This window comes from Haemaphysalis longicornis, unplaced genomic scaffold (assembly GCF_048455015.1).
Source record: "Haemaphysalis longicornis isolate Haplotype H1 unplaced genomic scaffold, Haemaphysalis longicornis Haplotype H1 scaffold_8, whole genome shotgun sequence".
Lineage (NCBI taxonomy): Eukaryota > Metazoa > Arthropoda > Arachnida > Ixodida > Ixodidae > Haemaphysalis > Haemaphysalis longicornis.
Window position 1 is genome coordinate 143,939,912 of NW_027526445.1, and position 17,441 is coordinate 143,957,352.

General features: G+C 46.9%; 1 protein-coding gene across 1 annotated transcript; it reads left to right on the forward strand.

The window, feature by feature from the left end:
* The first annotated feature begins 3,390 nt into the window (after positions 1-3,390).
* Positions 3,391-10,921, forward strand: LOC144149369 (uncharacterized). Its single transcript, XM_077680936.1, has 4 exons — positions 3,391-3,465; positions 4,588-4,660; positions 6,098-6,151; positions 10,731-10,921. The coding sequence occupies exons 2-4, from the start codon at positions 4,618-4,620 to the stop codon at positions 10,877-10,879; spliced, it is 246 nt and encodes an 81-aa protein (XP_077537062.1). The 5' UTR covers positions 3,391-3,465; positions 4,588-4,617; the 3' UTR covers positions 10,880-10,921.
* The last annotated feature ends 6,520 nt before the right edge of the window (positions 10,922-17,441 follow it).

The following is a 17,441-nucleotide window of genomic DNA, read 5'->3' on the forward strand; positions in this document are numbered from 1 at the left end:
TGTACCTATTCTTAAGGGAAGCGTAGTGGTCTGTAGAAGTGCCTTGTATCTGAAGCAAAATGGAGAGACGAGCCAGTTGGTGAACATCCATGAGTGAAACTTAAGCGCAAACAGACACAGGTACGAGAAAGGAAAACGACACCAGCGCTGGTGTCGTTTCCCTTTCTTGTCCCTGTGTCTTTTTGCGCTTAAGTTTCACTCATGGATGTGCTTTGTATGTCTGCCCTACATACTCTATCGAGTCTGTGCACTATGACCACTCCTTGCTGGAAGGCTGTCCTTTGACTCGTCATAGTGTGACTTCTTCGCAACACCGAATTCCCGCTTTTTACCTTGTAGCCGACTAGAGAACCATCTATAAGAGGTATGGTTGCAGTTTTCTTTAAAAATGCCGCACTCGAACATCTCGCCGACCTTGTTTGTGACCACAGCCACCAAACAGAAAAGTGGTAACGCTGGCTCTTAAAACCTGCAGCACTAAAAGCGGAGGTCTACCGAATGTTTTCCGACCATGCCCTTGGAAGTACAGAAGCTCGGGGAAAGGTTCTCACTAGATCTTGCGTGAAATCTACTTCACCCAGTGGGCATTATGGATAAGATACTTAGGAATTGAAACTGGTCTACTAAGCCCTTGTGCAAAGACTAACGGCGCAAGAATATATAACATGATGAAGGTTCATAATATTGTCGACGGGTGTTAGTTGTAGAAGTTTAGATCTTATCCCTATTTTAGGATTTTTGCTTGAGCCTTGCGACAATAAATCCTAAAAGTGAACAATGCGCTAATGTACTGCAGAATAAGTGCTCTGTTTTCTTTTTTGTAATGTCCAACTATAATAAAGACAAGCTGTACACACACTGGAGTGAAATATAAGGTTTCGTTAAATTAATGACTCTACAGACTTACTCCTCAACTGTAAGAGGTGGGGGCATCAATTCTACCTATTATCGTTACTGAAGGAACGAACACTCACCAAAAGGTTATTACAATATTAGTTAAGGTTGTTCGTTTTCGGGTAAAACTAAATTTACCCGTTTTTACGCCCCTAACATATTTCGTGACAATCGGGTTAAACCGCATTTCTTCCCGAATGAACCTTTTAAACATAGCGGCCTGCGCAATGGCGCGCTCACGGTCCGCCATTCTTAACCAGTACTAGCTGGCATCAAGCCCCACAAACACAGTTTTCGAAATCATTGAGCATTGGCATGACTCGACTGCGAGCTACTGCGGGCTGGGAAATGCGGCACTGACATTGTTGTACTATAGCCAACGTAAGCCTTGATGTCGAGAGACCATTCTCCCGGCTGAGATACGTTCAATGATGGGACAGGTCTCGAATGGAGGCCGGCATGTTGCGTATGCAGACGATAATTTACGTGATCAAGAATATGTAAAAATTAATGGCCAGCTTTTGGTGAATAAAATGTATAATTTCTTGGACGTAGTCAATGCTCTTAGTGTTATCATTACTGATTCATTCTGAACGAACGCCAAATTTCGGCGAGGATCGCTAAAAAACGCTAATGTCCCCCACTCACCAGCTTAAAGGAGTACTGACACGAAATTTTTATGTTACGTTTTTTTCGCTGCTATGCGTGCCTACCAGCCCACTAATCATAGAATGACAGATTAGACGGTCGAGCGCAGCGTAAACATTCATTTACGGCGTCGTTTATTCGTGGCAGTTTCGGTTTCGACTGAAAAACGCCGAGCGGCCGCCATGACAGCATGTATAACATGACGTCACCATTCTTGCCGTATCGCTGCCTCTCTGGAAGCGCGCGCGAGCGAGCGCACGCGCGCGCCCAGACCGGCCGAGGTTTTCGCCGTCCCCACAGGCCCGGGCAGCATGACGTCAGTCCCAAAACCATGACGTGTACACACGCCCGAGCAGCGCGCGCCAACCACAGCCAGCGCGTCAGCTTCGTCACGGGAGCCCCGACGTCGGCAGTTTGGGGCACGTAGCAGATGATGTCACGTCGGCCCGCTCTGGGCTTTCTCGTGCGGGCGAAGATTAAAATGGATTTTAAATATTTTTCGCTGAACGGTTGCTGTTGAAACTTGCTGGGAGATATCTCCTGATAAAAAGGAAGCGTTTTACATAGTTATCTCAGCTTTGAAATTTCGTGTCAGTACTCCTTTAAAAACAAAACACACAATTGTACAATTGTAACGTGTTTAACTGAAGAACCTTGCGATACCTTCGGATAAAATAAACTGAGTATACAAGTATGTATCTAGATTTAACGATTTAATCGACTCACTCATTTCAATGAGTAACTGAACGAATGAATGAATGAATGAATGGATGAATGAATGAATGAATGAATGAATGAATCAATCAATCAATCAATCAATCAATCAATCAATCAATCAATCAATCAATCAATCAATCAATCAATCAATCAATCAATCAGTTCCCAGGCTCTGGTATGGCCGACTACATCAACACATGTGTGTACTCTCCATCCAAGCCCAGTGTTACATAGCCGCAAGGTAATAAAGTCTGTGGGAGATTGCATCAAGTAAATGGGACTGTTACAGACATGTAGCAGTTTATCTATGGGTACTGTTATCGGACATACCGACCGTACCCGGAATCAGTATAAAGAAACAGAAAGTAAGTAGGGAATAGAACCGACATTACGGAGGCGGCTTTGTCGATTTGAAGAATACTCTAAATTCCGGTTTCAGTAAAAAGTCAGAAGTATATTTTAAAACGGTTATGCGTCCAGAGACTGGGCTTAATGTTAACAAGTCAGATCCATTTGGAACCGCTCATTGACGCTAATGAACTAAATGAGGCTTGCGCATATAAACAAATGTGTCGCAATTCTTCCTATAAGTATTTCTACACTACCTGTATGACAACAGTGTAATTAAATTAAACAGGCCGGGGTATTTTCGTAAACCCGAAACAAGGCGAAATATAAAAAAAAATCCTCTACGTGTTACGGAAGGGTAATCACAGAAGGTTATCCTTAGAAGCACTGGCTTTTGATAGCATAATTTCTCATACAAAGAGCAAAACAGTGGAATTATAAACGAGCTTTCACCATTCTACTTTCCACTCTCATGGACTTTCATGAAGCCGTCGAACATCTGCATGATAGTGCTGCGGTAAGGAAGTTCAACAGCAGCAATATCTGTAATCACCCATCGTTCTCGGCACCGAAAAATCCGTAATGATGATGCAACAGACAGTTGCTAACGGAAGCATGTTTAAGCTTGTGAATAGCCTTTGTGAAGGCGTTGGCTTAAGTTGTTCGCGATAGCCGCTGCGCGAGCAATTCGTTGTGGAAATGAATTATTGTGCCGACCGTGCATCGCCTTCCGGTTCCAAAGGTGATTTCTTGCGGTAGCGCATGGAGACCGCGCTGCTATAAATGAAGGCCCACAGAGCTTAGCGGCCACGCTCTGCACGGTCTTCGTGTTTCTTTGCGTCCTCAGCTGCACGTGAGGTAAGCAAATGCACTATTCTGGAAATGATTTTGGAGAACATTGCTGCGGGCCTCCGGGCATTACTATCTGGGTATACGCGTCTCCGGGAAATGTAGGTGAGCCGGTTGTAGGCAGAGTTTAGCCCTTACTCTAAGCTTTTATAGCTCTTCGAACAGTGCGGAGGCCTTCTAACATACTGCGCTTTTGCTCAACTATTGCTGATATAGAAATAAAATTTGCAGGCGCTTCAGGCGGCCGGTATAGCTTTAAGGAGAGTTCGACATAACACGTAAATATGCAGGCTTTTTGGAGATGTCAGCGTGAATATTGTTTGCTTGGGAAGTGCGAACCGTTAGGATGTGAAGACTTACAGATCCATGAGAAAGTTGGGAACGGGACCCCAGAAGTATGCTTAGATACTTACCCCATTACATGAACTTAAATTCCGTATAACACGCTGCAAAGCTCTGCCCACAGGAAAGGGCTGCGGATAAACTTGTACAGTAAAAGCTCGTTAATTTGAACTCGATTAATTCGAACTTCCGGTTAATTCGAACTCATGCCTCAATGGGGGAGAACTCGCGAAAATTCGAACGCGTCGGTATGCAGAACGGTTAATTCGCACTATGATCCCCTGTTTTCCATCGCTCCTCGCAGGAGAAGTGGGCCCAGAGTGATTACAATGTGTTGAAATCCAAATCAAACCAATCCTACCAAAGTTTCAATACAAGGAAACAGAAAAACAACAGCATGGCGCACGCGCGCTACACTCATGCAACATATTATTTCTTTTCTACAGAGGGCACCACGCCACCGGCGCCAGTTTTCCTGCGCTTGCCATTATTATTTACAAAACATTATTTACGAAATCACCTACCACACAAGTGTACTAGCGCCTAATTCGCGAAAACGCGTCCCGAGGTTGCTTCGTTGTGTTCTGCCCGCGCATTGTTGCGCGACTTCCACTCATTCTAGCGGCCGCCCGCTAATTCGAACTCCGCTTAATTCGAACAATGTTATGGTCCCCTTCGAGTTCGAATTAACGAGCTTTTACTGTACCAGCACTTTGGTGCCGCTAACGTGTATTGGATGCGATGCACACGGCAGTACTACATTGGTGTTCTTTTTTCTCCTGTACGCAGCTTTCCGAGGAAAGTCCAGAATCCACCGAGATGAAGCTTCTTATGGTGTTTGCTGCTTTTACTGCGCTTGCAGGTAATGGGAATTTTTTACTTGGAGAGTGACTGACTTGGACGTGCCTTATTGTGAGCAATAGAAAAGAATATATTCTGCACCTCACATTCAACTAAGGTAAAGCGTGCGAGACTATGTCAGCACTGGCCGATAATTATTGGCTTTCCCCGTTGAGGCTGATGAAGCCGGAAACGCAGAAACAACAGCTTGACATGTCACCGCCATATCTACAATATCTCAACTCCCGCTTCCCAGAGCTTAAGTCGTGACAAGATAAAAAAAAATTAGATGGCTAATTCGGTAGTGAACAGGAATTGGCGACTGTAACTACAGTTTGAATAACACCCACGCTGGGTCCATGTTGTTTCAGAAACTAAATGCTTGCCTACTTTGCCGCGAAATACTAAGGATCCTAGATAAGGAAATATCGAGCCCAAAATAAAGAGTTCCAATTGATCACCCGAAAGATGAAAGCAACTGGGCGAGGTGTACCCTCGCTTTGTCTTGATATTCATTGTCCTGTGTCAAAGCAACTCTCGCAACCACAAGTCATAACCAAATCAAACTACACGATGTACGTTGAATCTTGTCTTTCAAAGAATTCATTTATGGTATGTTTCTATACGTCGATAGAATTCGCATAAAAATATTCAAGGTGGATTGCAGGGGAATTCCATATAAGAGAAGGCCGCAACACTGGAACTTGCATTGTAGTCTTTAAAAACAATGGAATATTTTAATGGCGCATGTTGGCGTTTTCAAGTGATGAACGTTTTCTAGCTGTATTTTCCATGGGGTCCTCGCGGAGTTCTAGCGGCGTTTTATATTTGTTTTGCAACGCCGACAGTGAAATTAAATGCGGGCAATGGACGGAGTACTACAGGGGAATCGAGGGTAGTTGCGACCCATTGTGTGAAGTAGAGGCCTCGCCTGCAGGCGCACACTGTGGGCTTGGAGGTGGTTGTTAGCCAATAAAGTTTTCGAGGGCGCGATTTAGACCACTTTTCGGATCCGCTTTTGGCGAGCCTCTCTCAACAATTTCAAGGAAACCTACGATGAACAACCGGTCCTCTTGTGCTCTCATTTGAAAGTGCACTTGGCACGGCACAGAGGATACGTATAAAACCGTAGCACCTACAGGTAAACCTGAATAATACGTTTTTTATTAGGAGAACTGTGATGTTTGGATTCACTTTCGGGGTCGGTTGTTTGCGATGTTAAGGGCTCCTCTACAGCCATTGCATTACGCATATAAATCGACAAATATTAACAAGAGCAGGTATACAAACGCATGTGTGTGAAATATTTACAAAAATACGTATGCTGTTAGAGTACCGCTGCAAGCGATGCGAACCTCATTCCAAAGTATATTATCCCTCATGTCCATACGCACCTATGTCAGTGGCGTGCACTTGCGTAAAGTTATACAGCTTAATTTTGGATTTTCTTTTTTTGCAGCGCTTCTCCAGGGGGCGACAGGTGACGAGAGTGATCATGGTTTCCGTACAGCCCGTGAGTACAGCATTTATGTATTTCTAGGGCTAGACGTAGATAGATATATATTGTAGACCAGCCGGGATCAAATAGAAATGTTTTCGTATGGACACATTTTTGAAGTTTGGAAAACAACGGGTCATTACCCAACTTGTGTACGTGTTTTATGCTTTGGTTTTTGCTTTTTACGCCTATGAACTCTAAGTTACCAAAGCATAAACGACGCCGTAAATGCCGCAATGATTGTTTACTGTACTCAAATGACGGCGAACGTAAAGTAAGGGGAGAATAAATTTTCCCGTACTCGATCTATTGGGGTAACACAACCACCATGCAATCGTAAGATATGATGTGTCGTGAAAACGCTCGCAAATTTTGGCTGAACAACTTCAAGGCATTCTTTTTAACTGCGCTATTTAAAGGGGCCCTGAAAGGCATTTTGAGCACACTAAATGAACTAGCGCAATCGCTAGATTGGGTCGCCAACGTCACCTGTGCCAAGTATTACTCTTTTACGCGCAGCGGAAAGCTCACACTTTTGTTGCAAAGTTTGTCGCTTTTTTCTCACCCTTTCCTTCGTGTTTTTGGACGCCGCCATCTTCACATGTCTACATCATCGATTCCCAGATGTTCGTCATGAGCTAGACATCCTGCTATTGGGCGGCTTTTTCACGCACTTCCGGCAAAGAGATGAGTCGTCTGCTCAGCGTCGGCTCGCCGGCTGATCTGCCAGCGGAGTGCCGGAGTGCGTTGACATTTTACGACAAACGAAACAAGTGTAAACAAACGCTTAACCGTTTGTACTGAATGCAACACGGCCATAACACGACGTGGATTTTATCTTACGTGAGTACGTACCATAAAGAAAGTCCCGTGGCACTTCTTTGGTGCAATCGCAGAGAACGCCCTGAGCCGAATGCCCGGGTTTGACGCGTACATTTTATTCAACTTCAAAACAATCCAGAGATGCGTTTCGAACGAACGCAACGTCACAACATGCGTTGCAAGTCTGAACCGCGATTGACAGACGATGAGTTGCCTCCTCCTGCCCGTCGTCAATTCGGCACTCACCTCAAACCCGGTTTGCGGGGACGAGCAGCAAGTCACAACTCTGGCGCGCAAGCGAGAAGGCTTTTAGCCAGGCACACTGCACATACCCCATGCGAGGTTGAGTGGTACGTCGTTCGAGAAAGATAATCCAGACCATGGGAAGCACTATCTACCCGCAGAAGTACAATGTCGCATTTCATCGCGAAACGAACGCGTCCACAACACACAGGAGGCGATGCACACACACACACACAGCTTCGGTCGCTGCATTGGCTTAGCTGCAAGCTTCGTTCGGACAATCAGCGATGCTACGACGATACAGAGCGGCGTGAGGACGACGTGCTAACCACTTCACGTATTTAAAAACACAGGGGCAAAGAACTAGGTTCATCGGAAGCAAAAAATCTTTCCTCCATTATAGTGCCTGAAATTTACTGGCTAGTGTGCCGAGGGCGGGCTCCAGGCGGGCGCCGGGAGCGATGTACGCGGCCGTCTGCCGCTTGGGGCGCTGCCGTGCGGGAGTGTGCGCGTTCATCCGGCCCGAGCAGATCGTGCGGTTACCTCCGAGCTGCGTAGCAGACGGCAGCGGCAGAACTTTCCATTCCCGCTTGCGACGAAAGCAAACGAAAGCGACGGGAATTCTGTCGCGCAACCAAAATTTGTCCCGACCATTCGACAAAAACGATCGTCGCGCGACAAAGCGACGGAATTCCTGCCGCTCTCACTCGCTTTCGTCGCAAGTGCGAAGGGGCCTTTATGCGCAATCTCCGCCCCACATAAAACAAGCTCTTGCTTGTCGCCTGAGCATACGGTTGATATCTAACTACGTTACACTGTGCTTGCCAGTGTATTTAAACGATGTCACTAGGTTTGAAACGTACGCGCTCGGCGTGCAGCTTTGTAAAAGCAAGCGGTTTCACATACGCACGCTATTTTGCTGCTAATAGAGTTTTAGTACAGCGTTTGTGGCCTTTGCATACGCTAAACGCTAAATTTTTGCGTCCCGCTACGTGACACCGCGATGGGAGTTTTAGTAGCGCGTCTCATCAGTTTTGCGTGGCGACACACTAATGCATACGGCGCCATCTGTCAAATGTTTTCCGAAATGTCTCGCCGGCTGATCTGCTAGCGGAGTGCCGGAGTGTTTGGACATTTTACGACTATCCAAACAAGTGCAAACAAACGCTTTCCCGTGAGTGTTGAATGCAATACACACGGGTGCAGCTTGTCAGAACACGGGTTCTCGCTGATCGAGTGCAGCGTTGGTTTGCTCTTCGCCTTCACGTTCATCGCCGCTGATAAAGCGATCCGATCCGGCGCGTTTTGTGCACGGGTTCTGTGTCGGTTGAAAATGTCTTTTTTCACATGCCGCCGGTAGTAGGAATTACAACCACCGCAAAATAACACCCGGCACCAGCGGGGCCACATCTGAGACCGCGCTTTTTGGATAAACAGTGCGCGGTGCACCAAAGGGAACGAGCGCACGATTCTCCCCACGCGGCTGCGAGTTCGCCGCCGATACCAACTGCACCTACGTACACCGCGAAAGGGCAAGGCCAGGCCGCACACATGCGGCCAGGTCATTCGTTCGCTCTTCCAGCCTGTGTCCATGGTGTCTACAGAGATGAAAAAGCCGAAAGAGCTGGCCCGTAGCAGACGGCAGTCTCTGGGAGCGCAATAGCGGAAGTACGTCACCGCTGAGGAGCGGAGCATCATGGGAGGGGAGGCCAACAGCGAAGAAACAGTTGAAAGGAGGAGGAAATACGGCGCGACGATAATTCGCGGTTTTTGAATTACGATTGCTCAGCTAATACTCATCGCTTTAACAAAATTCTTGCAGGAGGAGATTGCTAATACATTGCTTTATTTGGTTACATGTACATCCATGCATCGGCGGAAGGCATTTCAGGACCCCTTTAAAATCCGCATTCCCGAAAAACTGCGTAAGACTGCATAAAATAAAACTAAATCCATGGGCTGTATCTTTCTGTCGCGCCACCAAAGCTACGCGAAATGCATGCGTGACGCCTGAACCACCCTCGGAGCGCAACCACATCAAAGATTATGATAATATCGCGCCGACCATTCCGTGTAGAACTGCTAGAAATTTTTCGGTTGCAGCATGTTAGGCGCTGAACTGTATGCTCCTTAATTGACGCTTCTGCGTACACCAACCGTGTACCAATACATTCAACAGGTCAACAGCGTCTGCGTTATTCACGGCCGGACACGCTCGTACAGGTGCCAGGCTTCATCATAGTTGACGTACTCTGTCATGAGCTCCAGGATTTCAGCATTTTATCCTTCAGAAATAATCGTCTCAAATGAAAAACGTGTTTTTTTTTTCAGTTTAAGCATAAAGAGAAGGTGGACGCTTCACACCCACATTTGCTTGCAGCAATGTCATGCACTGTTTAAATACCAAGTAGCCGATGGCGTTCTAAGAAACCATCACATAATAAAATGTACTTACACTCTTTGTTTTCATAATTTAAATTACGCTTTCGAAGAAGAAAGTTCTCTCCTACTGGGTCTAGAAACTGTGCCCAGCGGGAGCCCAAAGATGATACGACCCAGAACGAGAGCAGTTTACTTGCAACTATATGGTGAGAGGTTTTCTCCAAGGATACCATTTCTAGCGTAAGTTCTGTAGTTGTAGCAAAAACGTATTGGAAGATTTATTGCGGTATCTTAAAAAAATGCGTGGGCATCTCGCCCCTCTTCTTAAGAAACTTGGAGGTCGGACAGATGCGCGCCCCTTGCTGAGACCTCAGAAGCACCGGACATGGTGTACTCCGCACTGTGATCGTACAGCGCCCCGACCATGCTCTTACCCCTAATCGTCTTAGTGGTCACGTCTGCTCGCTTCAGCAGCGGAATCAGGTGCCTGTGGCCATTTTTCCACCAGTATCGTCATTTCTTCGCCACCATACCCATTCCTACTTTTTTTCCGGCCTACGCTATCTGCACAAGGCATTTCATAACGCGTGCAAGCGGTGATGGCAGTCAAGGGACCCGTCGGGGCGCGTTCGACGGGCGCTTCAACAGGGGCCGCCGGTGAGCCGCGCTTCGACTTGACGTCTTCCTAGTGAAGGCGGCAACCACGCGAAGGCAGCGCCGCCACAGCCACAAGCCCTGTCCTTTTCTATATTTAGCTGTGTTGGCGGATCTATAAGCTGAAAAGCGGTCTCTTGAGAAGCGAGCCCGATGACCCACCTCCCTTCGGAAGAAAGCATCAATGCCTGGAGGCACGTAGGCGTGCCCCAAAACTACCCCTTTCTGTAATGCCTAACCTGTTCTGGCTTCGAGCGTCCACATTTAAGAAAGACAATCCAGCAATAAATAGCAAAAAAATCGCGTAAATTGCCTCTTTTATTTTTCCCGCAATATAAAAATAACCCAAGAGATGTGCCATGTCTCCATGAGTAAGTGTACGTACGCGGGCCGATAAACCTTATAATGCTTGCAAGCTGCCCGCTTCCAACACTTTTGTGCTCACTCTTTGTGCCAATATGTATTGTATATGTCGTTTGATTTCTTTCTGCAGATGTGGACCTCGTTTGTCCTGATAATCCAGACAACTGCATTCAGCAATGTGTCAGCAAGGGAGCACAGGGGGGATACTGCACGAATGAGAAATGCACCTGCTACGAGAAGATTCCGTCGGCCACTAAACGTGTACGCATAGTAGCATGAGACACACCTCGATTAATAAACATGGCGGAGTGTTTCTGCGAACATGTCTTTGCAATTTCAAATGAGTCATGCATGGGGTCAAGAGCACAAGCAATTCTAATATCTACGAACCAACTACAAAAGCTTCCAGCAATTTCGCAGCGTACATTTTCTGGCTCGATTTCGGCTGTTCAATAGGTGCCATCGTCCTAAGGGGACATAGCCAGTTCGGTATTAACTATGTAGATGGCTGTTGAGTGATGACTGTCCGTTGAAAATGGGTTTGCAGGGGTCGCAGCAATAATGCCACAGGTGGAATGTCCCGCCTGTGCTACAAGTGGAGAGTATAGCATATTGCAGAGCGAGCCAGTGCTACGAAAAATAGGGGGGAAAAAGCCATCCTAGCCCCCTCAGAGGTACTGATGGATCGACCTCAAGCTTATAGAAGAGCACCTTTCCCCCAACTGAAGACGAACTACATCTACATAGGCAATTAGCGCGCGGTTAGGAGCCGAGGTCTAAGCGGTAAAACGAGAAACGAGTGCGAAACAAATACGGAGCTCTGAGGTGGCATAAATAAGCCCAATGGCCACTGCCAAACTTATTCAAAATAGAGAGAATAAACCCACTGCAGAATACCTTCCAGCATCTCATGCAAGCTTGCTAGCTTACAAAGTTTTGAACATGGTATAATGCTCCTTCGATTTGGTTGTGGTGGTTTTCATAATGGCGAGTTAGCTATTAAAGGGTCCTGGAACACACTAAAGGGTCCCAAAATTTAGCGCAATTTTGTGAGGCAAGGTCGCATTGGTAAAACGAAAAAAGTGCGAAACAGGTACGGAGCTCTGAGGGGGAATAAACAAACTTGTGCCTACAACCAAACGTATCCAAGAAAAGGATGATGAAACAAACATGCGATTCACTGCCAAGTACCCTCCACCATGCAGGCTTGTAAGCTCAAAAAGTTTTTACTAGGGGATAGTGTTCTTTTAGTTTGATTGTGAAAGATTACATAAGAACTAGTCGGCTATCAATGGGTCACGAAACATATCACGCAGCAAATAATGCAACCCGGTGGTTAGGCTGTGTTGTCAGCGGCTTCTATGACAAGTGTAACCTCTTCTATATACATCGAAAATACCCCAGTTTTGCCTGCACAAGTTTTGGCTTATTACATTTGCTTAGCAGTGAATCCGCGGCCTTATTTTCCCATGTGTAGGGGTCACGGAGAAGAGATTCGTACTATTGGATGCAGTTTCAGGGAAGGGAAGCATAGTCCTTGCATCCTCTGTACATCATCGCTAGGCCCGGGGGATGCTGCTCAACTAGTTAATAGATGCCGATCATCCAGAACAAACACGTTTGTCTTGAGGGGGGAGGAATAAACGCCTATATGAAGAAGTCAGTCCCGGGGTCGATTGCTTATTGCAGGGCATTTGGGACTGTCCTGATGCTTGGGCTCCCTCTATCATGCAAAGCTGGTCGTGAGAGTCCAACCTGGACAATGCAATCTCCTAGCGCTCAGGGGAGGGGAAAGACAAGGAGGGTTCAGTTGGAGGTTCTACTCACAACACCTCATGACATGATAGAAAGGTCCGGACCCTTACAGAGTCGGAATGGAGAGGATTATAGAGCGGAAGCCAGAATATGGGATCCAATTGGCTCCGGAAAGATGTTTGTTTGGATGCCTCGAAGAGGACGATATCGTTCTTTCTTGACGATTTTGTATGGAGGGTGATATACTGTAATGGTGCTGAGTGAATATTTCGATGGGCAACAGGGGCAAAACTGCCGCAGGCAGTCCAACGTCTAGGTTGCCCGGTGGGCGAGAGAGAGAGAGAGAGAGAGAGAGAGAGAGAGAGAGAGAGAGAGAGAGAGAGAGAGAGATAAAGCTTTATTTAGTGGCCCGATATTGTTCAGATGGTCAGCGGTCGAGCCCAGCTTGGACCCGACGGCGGCCCCCTGTGGCCGGGCCGTTCATGGGGGTGATTGCTGTGGCGGATCTCGCTGAAGCACTGGAGGTCCTGCACGGATAGCTAGAGCCACAAGCGCCTTCTGGATCTCCTTATTGGGGCTAAGCAGTGCGGCCTCCCAGTCTGATTCGCTCTGAATAAAATTGTCGGTCTGCATAGTGGGGCAATGCCAAAACATGTGTTGCATGTTGGCCCAGACTCCGCAGGATGGACAGAACGGGCTGTATAAGCTAAGGTGTATTCTGCTGTACAGCGCTGGGGAAGGGAGGGTGTTCATCTGGATTTGACGTAGTGTGGTCGCTTGGTATCGAGTGAGTGAGGCCTGCGGGTGTGGGTAAATGCGTCTGGCGTCCTTTTAGCAAGTTAGGACATCTTGAAAAATAAGGAGAGGTGCTGAGACCAGAGTAGTGGCCGGATGATCTGACGCCTGGTTGGTGAGCTCGCAGGCCAGCTCGTTCCCCTCCAGGCCCGAATGGGCGGGGGTCCAAAGGAGACGTATAGAGGTAAGTGCGGAGTCTCGGGGATGGTGCGTAGAATGCGAGCAGCTGGGGGACTGCACTTGCCGTTGGTAATGTTTCTCAGGGCGGTCTGGGAGTCAGTTACGATGATTCCAAGCGAGGCATTGCGAGCGATTTGTACAACCGCAAAGGCGATGGCTGCCTCTTCTGCGTCTTTTATGTCACCTTGGGGCAAAGTGCATGCGACTTCCTGGTTATTGGGAAAGTTAGATATGGCAGCGCAAAGGGCGGGGCGCCCTTTATATGGGAAGGCGTCTATATACCAAACATATGAATGGGTTTGAGGAGGCGGGCAAGATACCTCGTTCGTGCCCGGCGCCGACCATCCTGGGAGCCCGCCTGCATGTTCTTGGGAAGAGGGGGCGCTTGTATCACGGCTTGTAAAAATGCAGGCATGGGTTGTGCAGAAGGGTGTTCAAATGGGACCGTGCGGCCTAGCCATTGTAGGATTTTTCTACCTGTGGGCGTGCGTGCGTGCGAGGCGGTGAATGTGGGAAGTGCGTTGAGCCTCGATGAGCTCATCAGCTGTAATATGGATGCCGAGCTCCAGGAGGCGGTAGGTAGGGGCCGTTCCGGGAATGCCTAGCACCTGATTGTAGGTACGGCGTAGAATTATATTGAGTTTTAATGTTTCGAGTCGAGTCAGCAGCAGAAGATAGGGGGTGGCACAAGTTATCTTGGAGAGTATGAAGGCTTGTACGAGGTGAAGTAGAGTGTGTTCGGGTATTCCCTGCCGCCCATTAGCTACCCGAGTGAGCGTGCGCCCACCCTGGGTGGCATGAACATCGAGGCGGCGGATGGTTTCTGAGTTGAGACCGTTTGCTTGAATGTGCATCCCCAATATCCGAATAACGGGAACCTGAGGTATGGGCGTTCCCCTGATAGAGCATAACTGAATGCTCTGGTGGGGTGGAGGGGTGTGACGACCTGGGTAGATAACTAACAACTGGGATTTCTGTGGAGAGCACTGTAGCCCCTTGCTGTTGGCGTAGCATTCCCCTGTTCAGATGCCGGCTTGAAGGGCGTCCTGGATGTCGCCGTCTCTACCCCCGACTATCCATAGAGTAATATCGTCCGCGTATAAACTGTGTCGGAGATTAGGTATCTGGTCTAGGGCTGGCGGGAGATGCCGCATCTCCCCGTTAAGTAGGAGGGGCGAGAGCACTGATCCTTGGGGAGTCCCCACATCGACCAGCAGGATGGTATCGGTTTTGAGGTCCCCGATTGCAAGGCGTGCCGTACGGTGAGATAGAAAATCCTGTATGTAGTTATAGGCTTTTGGGCCGACGTTCATGTACGTGAGGCCGCGTAGGATAGCGTCATGGGCTACATTGTCGAAGGCGCTTTTGAGATCCAAACTAAGGACGGCCCGGGCGCCCCGTGGCGAGGCTCCTGTGCCCAGTATGATGTCATGGTGTAGCTGTATCAATATGCTCAATATGCATGCGTGGAGCGTCCCTGGCGGAAGCCGTACATGGTTTCGGGGAGTAATTGGTGTGTTACCCCCTATGCAGTAAGACGGTGGAGAACCATATTCTCGAACTTATCTAAGCATGAAGTTAACAAGATGGAACGAAGATTCTCGATTTTCAGCGTCTTTCCTGGTTTTAGAATGAATGCCATGATGACACTTTTCCAGTAATCCGGGACCACCCCGTCTGTCCAGCATTTGTTGAAGTAGGCTGTGAGTGCCGTGACGGAGGCGTCAGCCAAGTTCCGCAGCGTATTATTGGTGACCCCGTCGGATACAGGCGCCGATTGCGTATGGAGTTGAGCCATGGCCCTGCTGGTGTCAGACTCTGTGTACGGTGCATCAAGCGTCGGATTGGCTGTGCCGTGATATGTGCGTGCAACCGATGGGGGGGGCTTGGAGCGCTGCAAGGAGTTGCTGGGGGTCGTCTGGGTATTGGTGCAGGAGTTTGAGACGTTCCTGTCGTTGGGATGTTCTGGTCTTGGTGCCGTCAATGAGGGGACGGAGTATACGCCAAGTGCGTAAGGCACTCATATTAGATCCCAGGTGTTGGCAGAATGAGCAGCATTGCTGTGCCGTTACGTAGGCAGCGTGTTTCTCTATCTAGAATTGAAGTCGTACGATTCTACAGCGGAGCGCCCTGCTACCCGGTCGGGCACGGTACCGTCGTTGGAGGCTAGATTTGGCTTCCTACAACCGTAGCAGATGGGAGCCGACATTACGCGTGACATCATACGCCTCATGGTATGTCACATTACATATTTATGATAATTAGGAGTCATGCCATATCATACGTAATCATGTGCAGAACAGGAAAAAAATTTTTGCCATCACGTAAGCAGCACTTCAACAGCATTTATTTCATATCTATGATGTGATTACTCGTGGTCTAATAAACCTTAAAACTCGCATAAATAATTCATGATCAACAGGTGTGATGCGACTTCTAAGGTAACATGTTCACAATAACAGGAATTTTCCGCACATCACAAAAACAAGCAATTCAACAGCGTTTATTTGACACCCATGATGCCATCCAGGACAAACCAAGGGTTAAACAGTGTTGAAAACAGTATGAGCATGTTACTGAATGAATATACATTAAAAAAGTAATTATCTTGACCATTAGTAATTCAGCCCTACAATTAGAATTACAGATACGCCATCAATAGGATTCTGGTACTTGAAGTTATGAAGGCAATATGTAAGTATTAAAATGCAGTATTCAAACCACGGGGACCCCTCATGATATCTCTGTGCATGCATTATATTTATTAGTGTTCTTTCTTGTGAGTTGAATTGTTTGTGTAAGATTAAATTCTTGATACTGTGTACTGTGGTAGTGTGGCATCATTGAGACGTTTTTCATGTTTTTGACTTAATCTGACACGTTGTGAATTCCTTTAGTATTGACTGATGTACTTTAGTATTGACTGATTCATTGCTGTCATAAATTCTTAATGATGAGGAGATAAGCATCTCTATCGTTTTATACGCGTCGTTTTCATTCATTCTGTAAATCACATGAATGGCTTTTTTTGTTACCTAGGAGATAAAACAGTTGTACGTTTTATGTGTTTTTTTTCTGGTTTAGATTAGTCAATCGGCAAAAAATATTATCTATGTTAGTTGAGTTGTTTTTCATGTGCACACAAAATTTTTGCCATTGCTGTATGCCATGGGTACTGGGACCTCGTCAAGCTGTCGCATGACAAGCTTTTTGTCCCTGTTTCCCTGCATTTCTGTGTATTAGGAAGGCTCAAATAAACAAACTTCAAACTTCAATACTCCTGATGTAATACACCGCATAGAAAGTCACGTGACTAATTCATGATCCATTGGAGTCATGCGTCATCATAAAGAATCATATTCACCATGACAAGATTCTCGTACACATCTCAAATACAAGGAATTCAACAGCGTTTATTTGACACCCATGAGGCCAATACTCGTGTCATAAACCTCAGAGTATGTCACGTGAACAATTCATGATTCATTGGAGTCATGCGACATCAAAAGGAAACATGTTCACTATGACAAGATGTTCTTGCGCAACACGTAAACAAGCGATTCAACAGGGTTCTTTTCATACCCATGATGCCAATACTCGTGATGTAATTAACCTCATGGTGTCACGTGACTAAATCATGATGCATGGAAATCATGCGACATCTTTGGGAATAATGTTTGCCATGACAATTTTTTTGCCCTTACCGCAAACAAGCAAATCAATGGCGATCATTTGATACCCATGATGCTATTACTCGCGAAAAAAAATCGTCATGGTAAGTCTCGTGACTGATTAATCATCCGTAGGAGTCACGCGACATCATAAGAAATCAATTTAACAATTTCTCAACACGTAATCAGCCTCTTTCTCGCATGTGTAACTTTCTTTTACATTAGGACGGGCGATAAAAAGCTCTAGGGCATCACTTTGACTTTTAACCTAATCTATGACTCACGAGACTATCTCATGCCTATAACCAGGAAGCAATATTTAATTTGTCCCACGTGACTACCCTCATCGAGACCTTTAATTTGATACCTGAAGCCCTAGCGGCATCACTTTGACTGTTAACCCAATTTTAGCCCAATTTGACTTTTAGCCCACCTGTTGG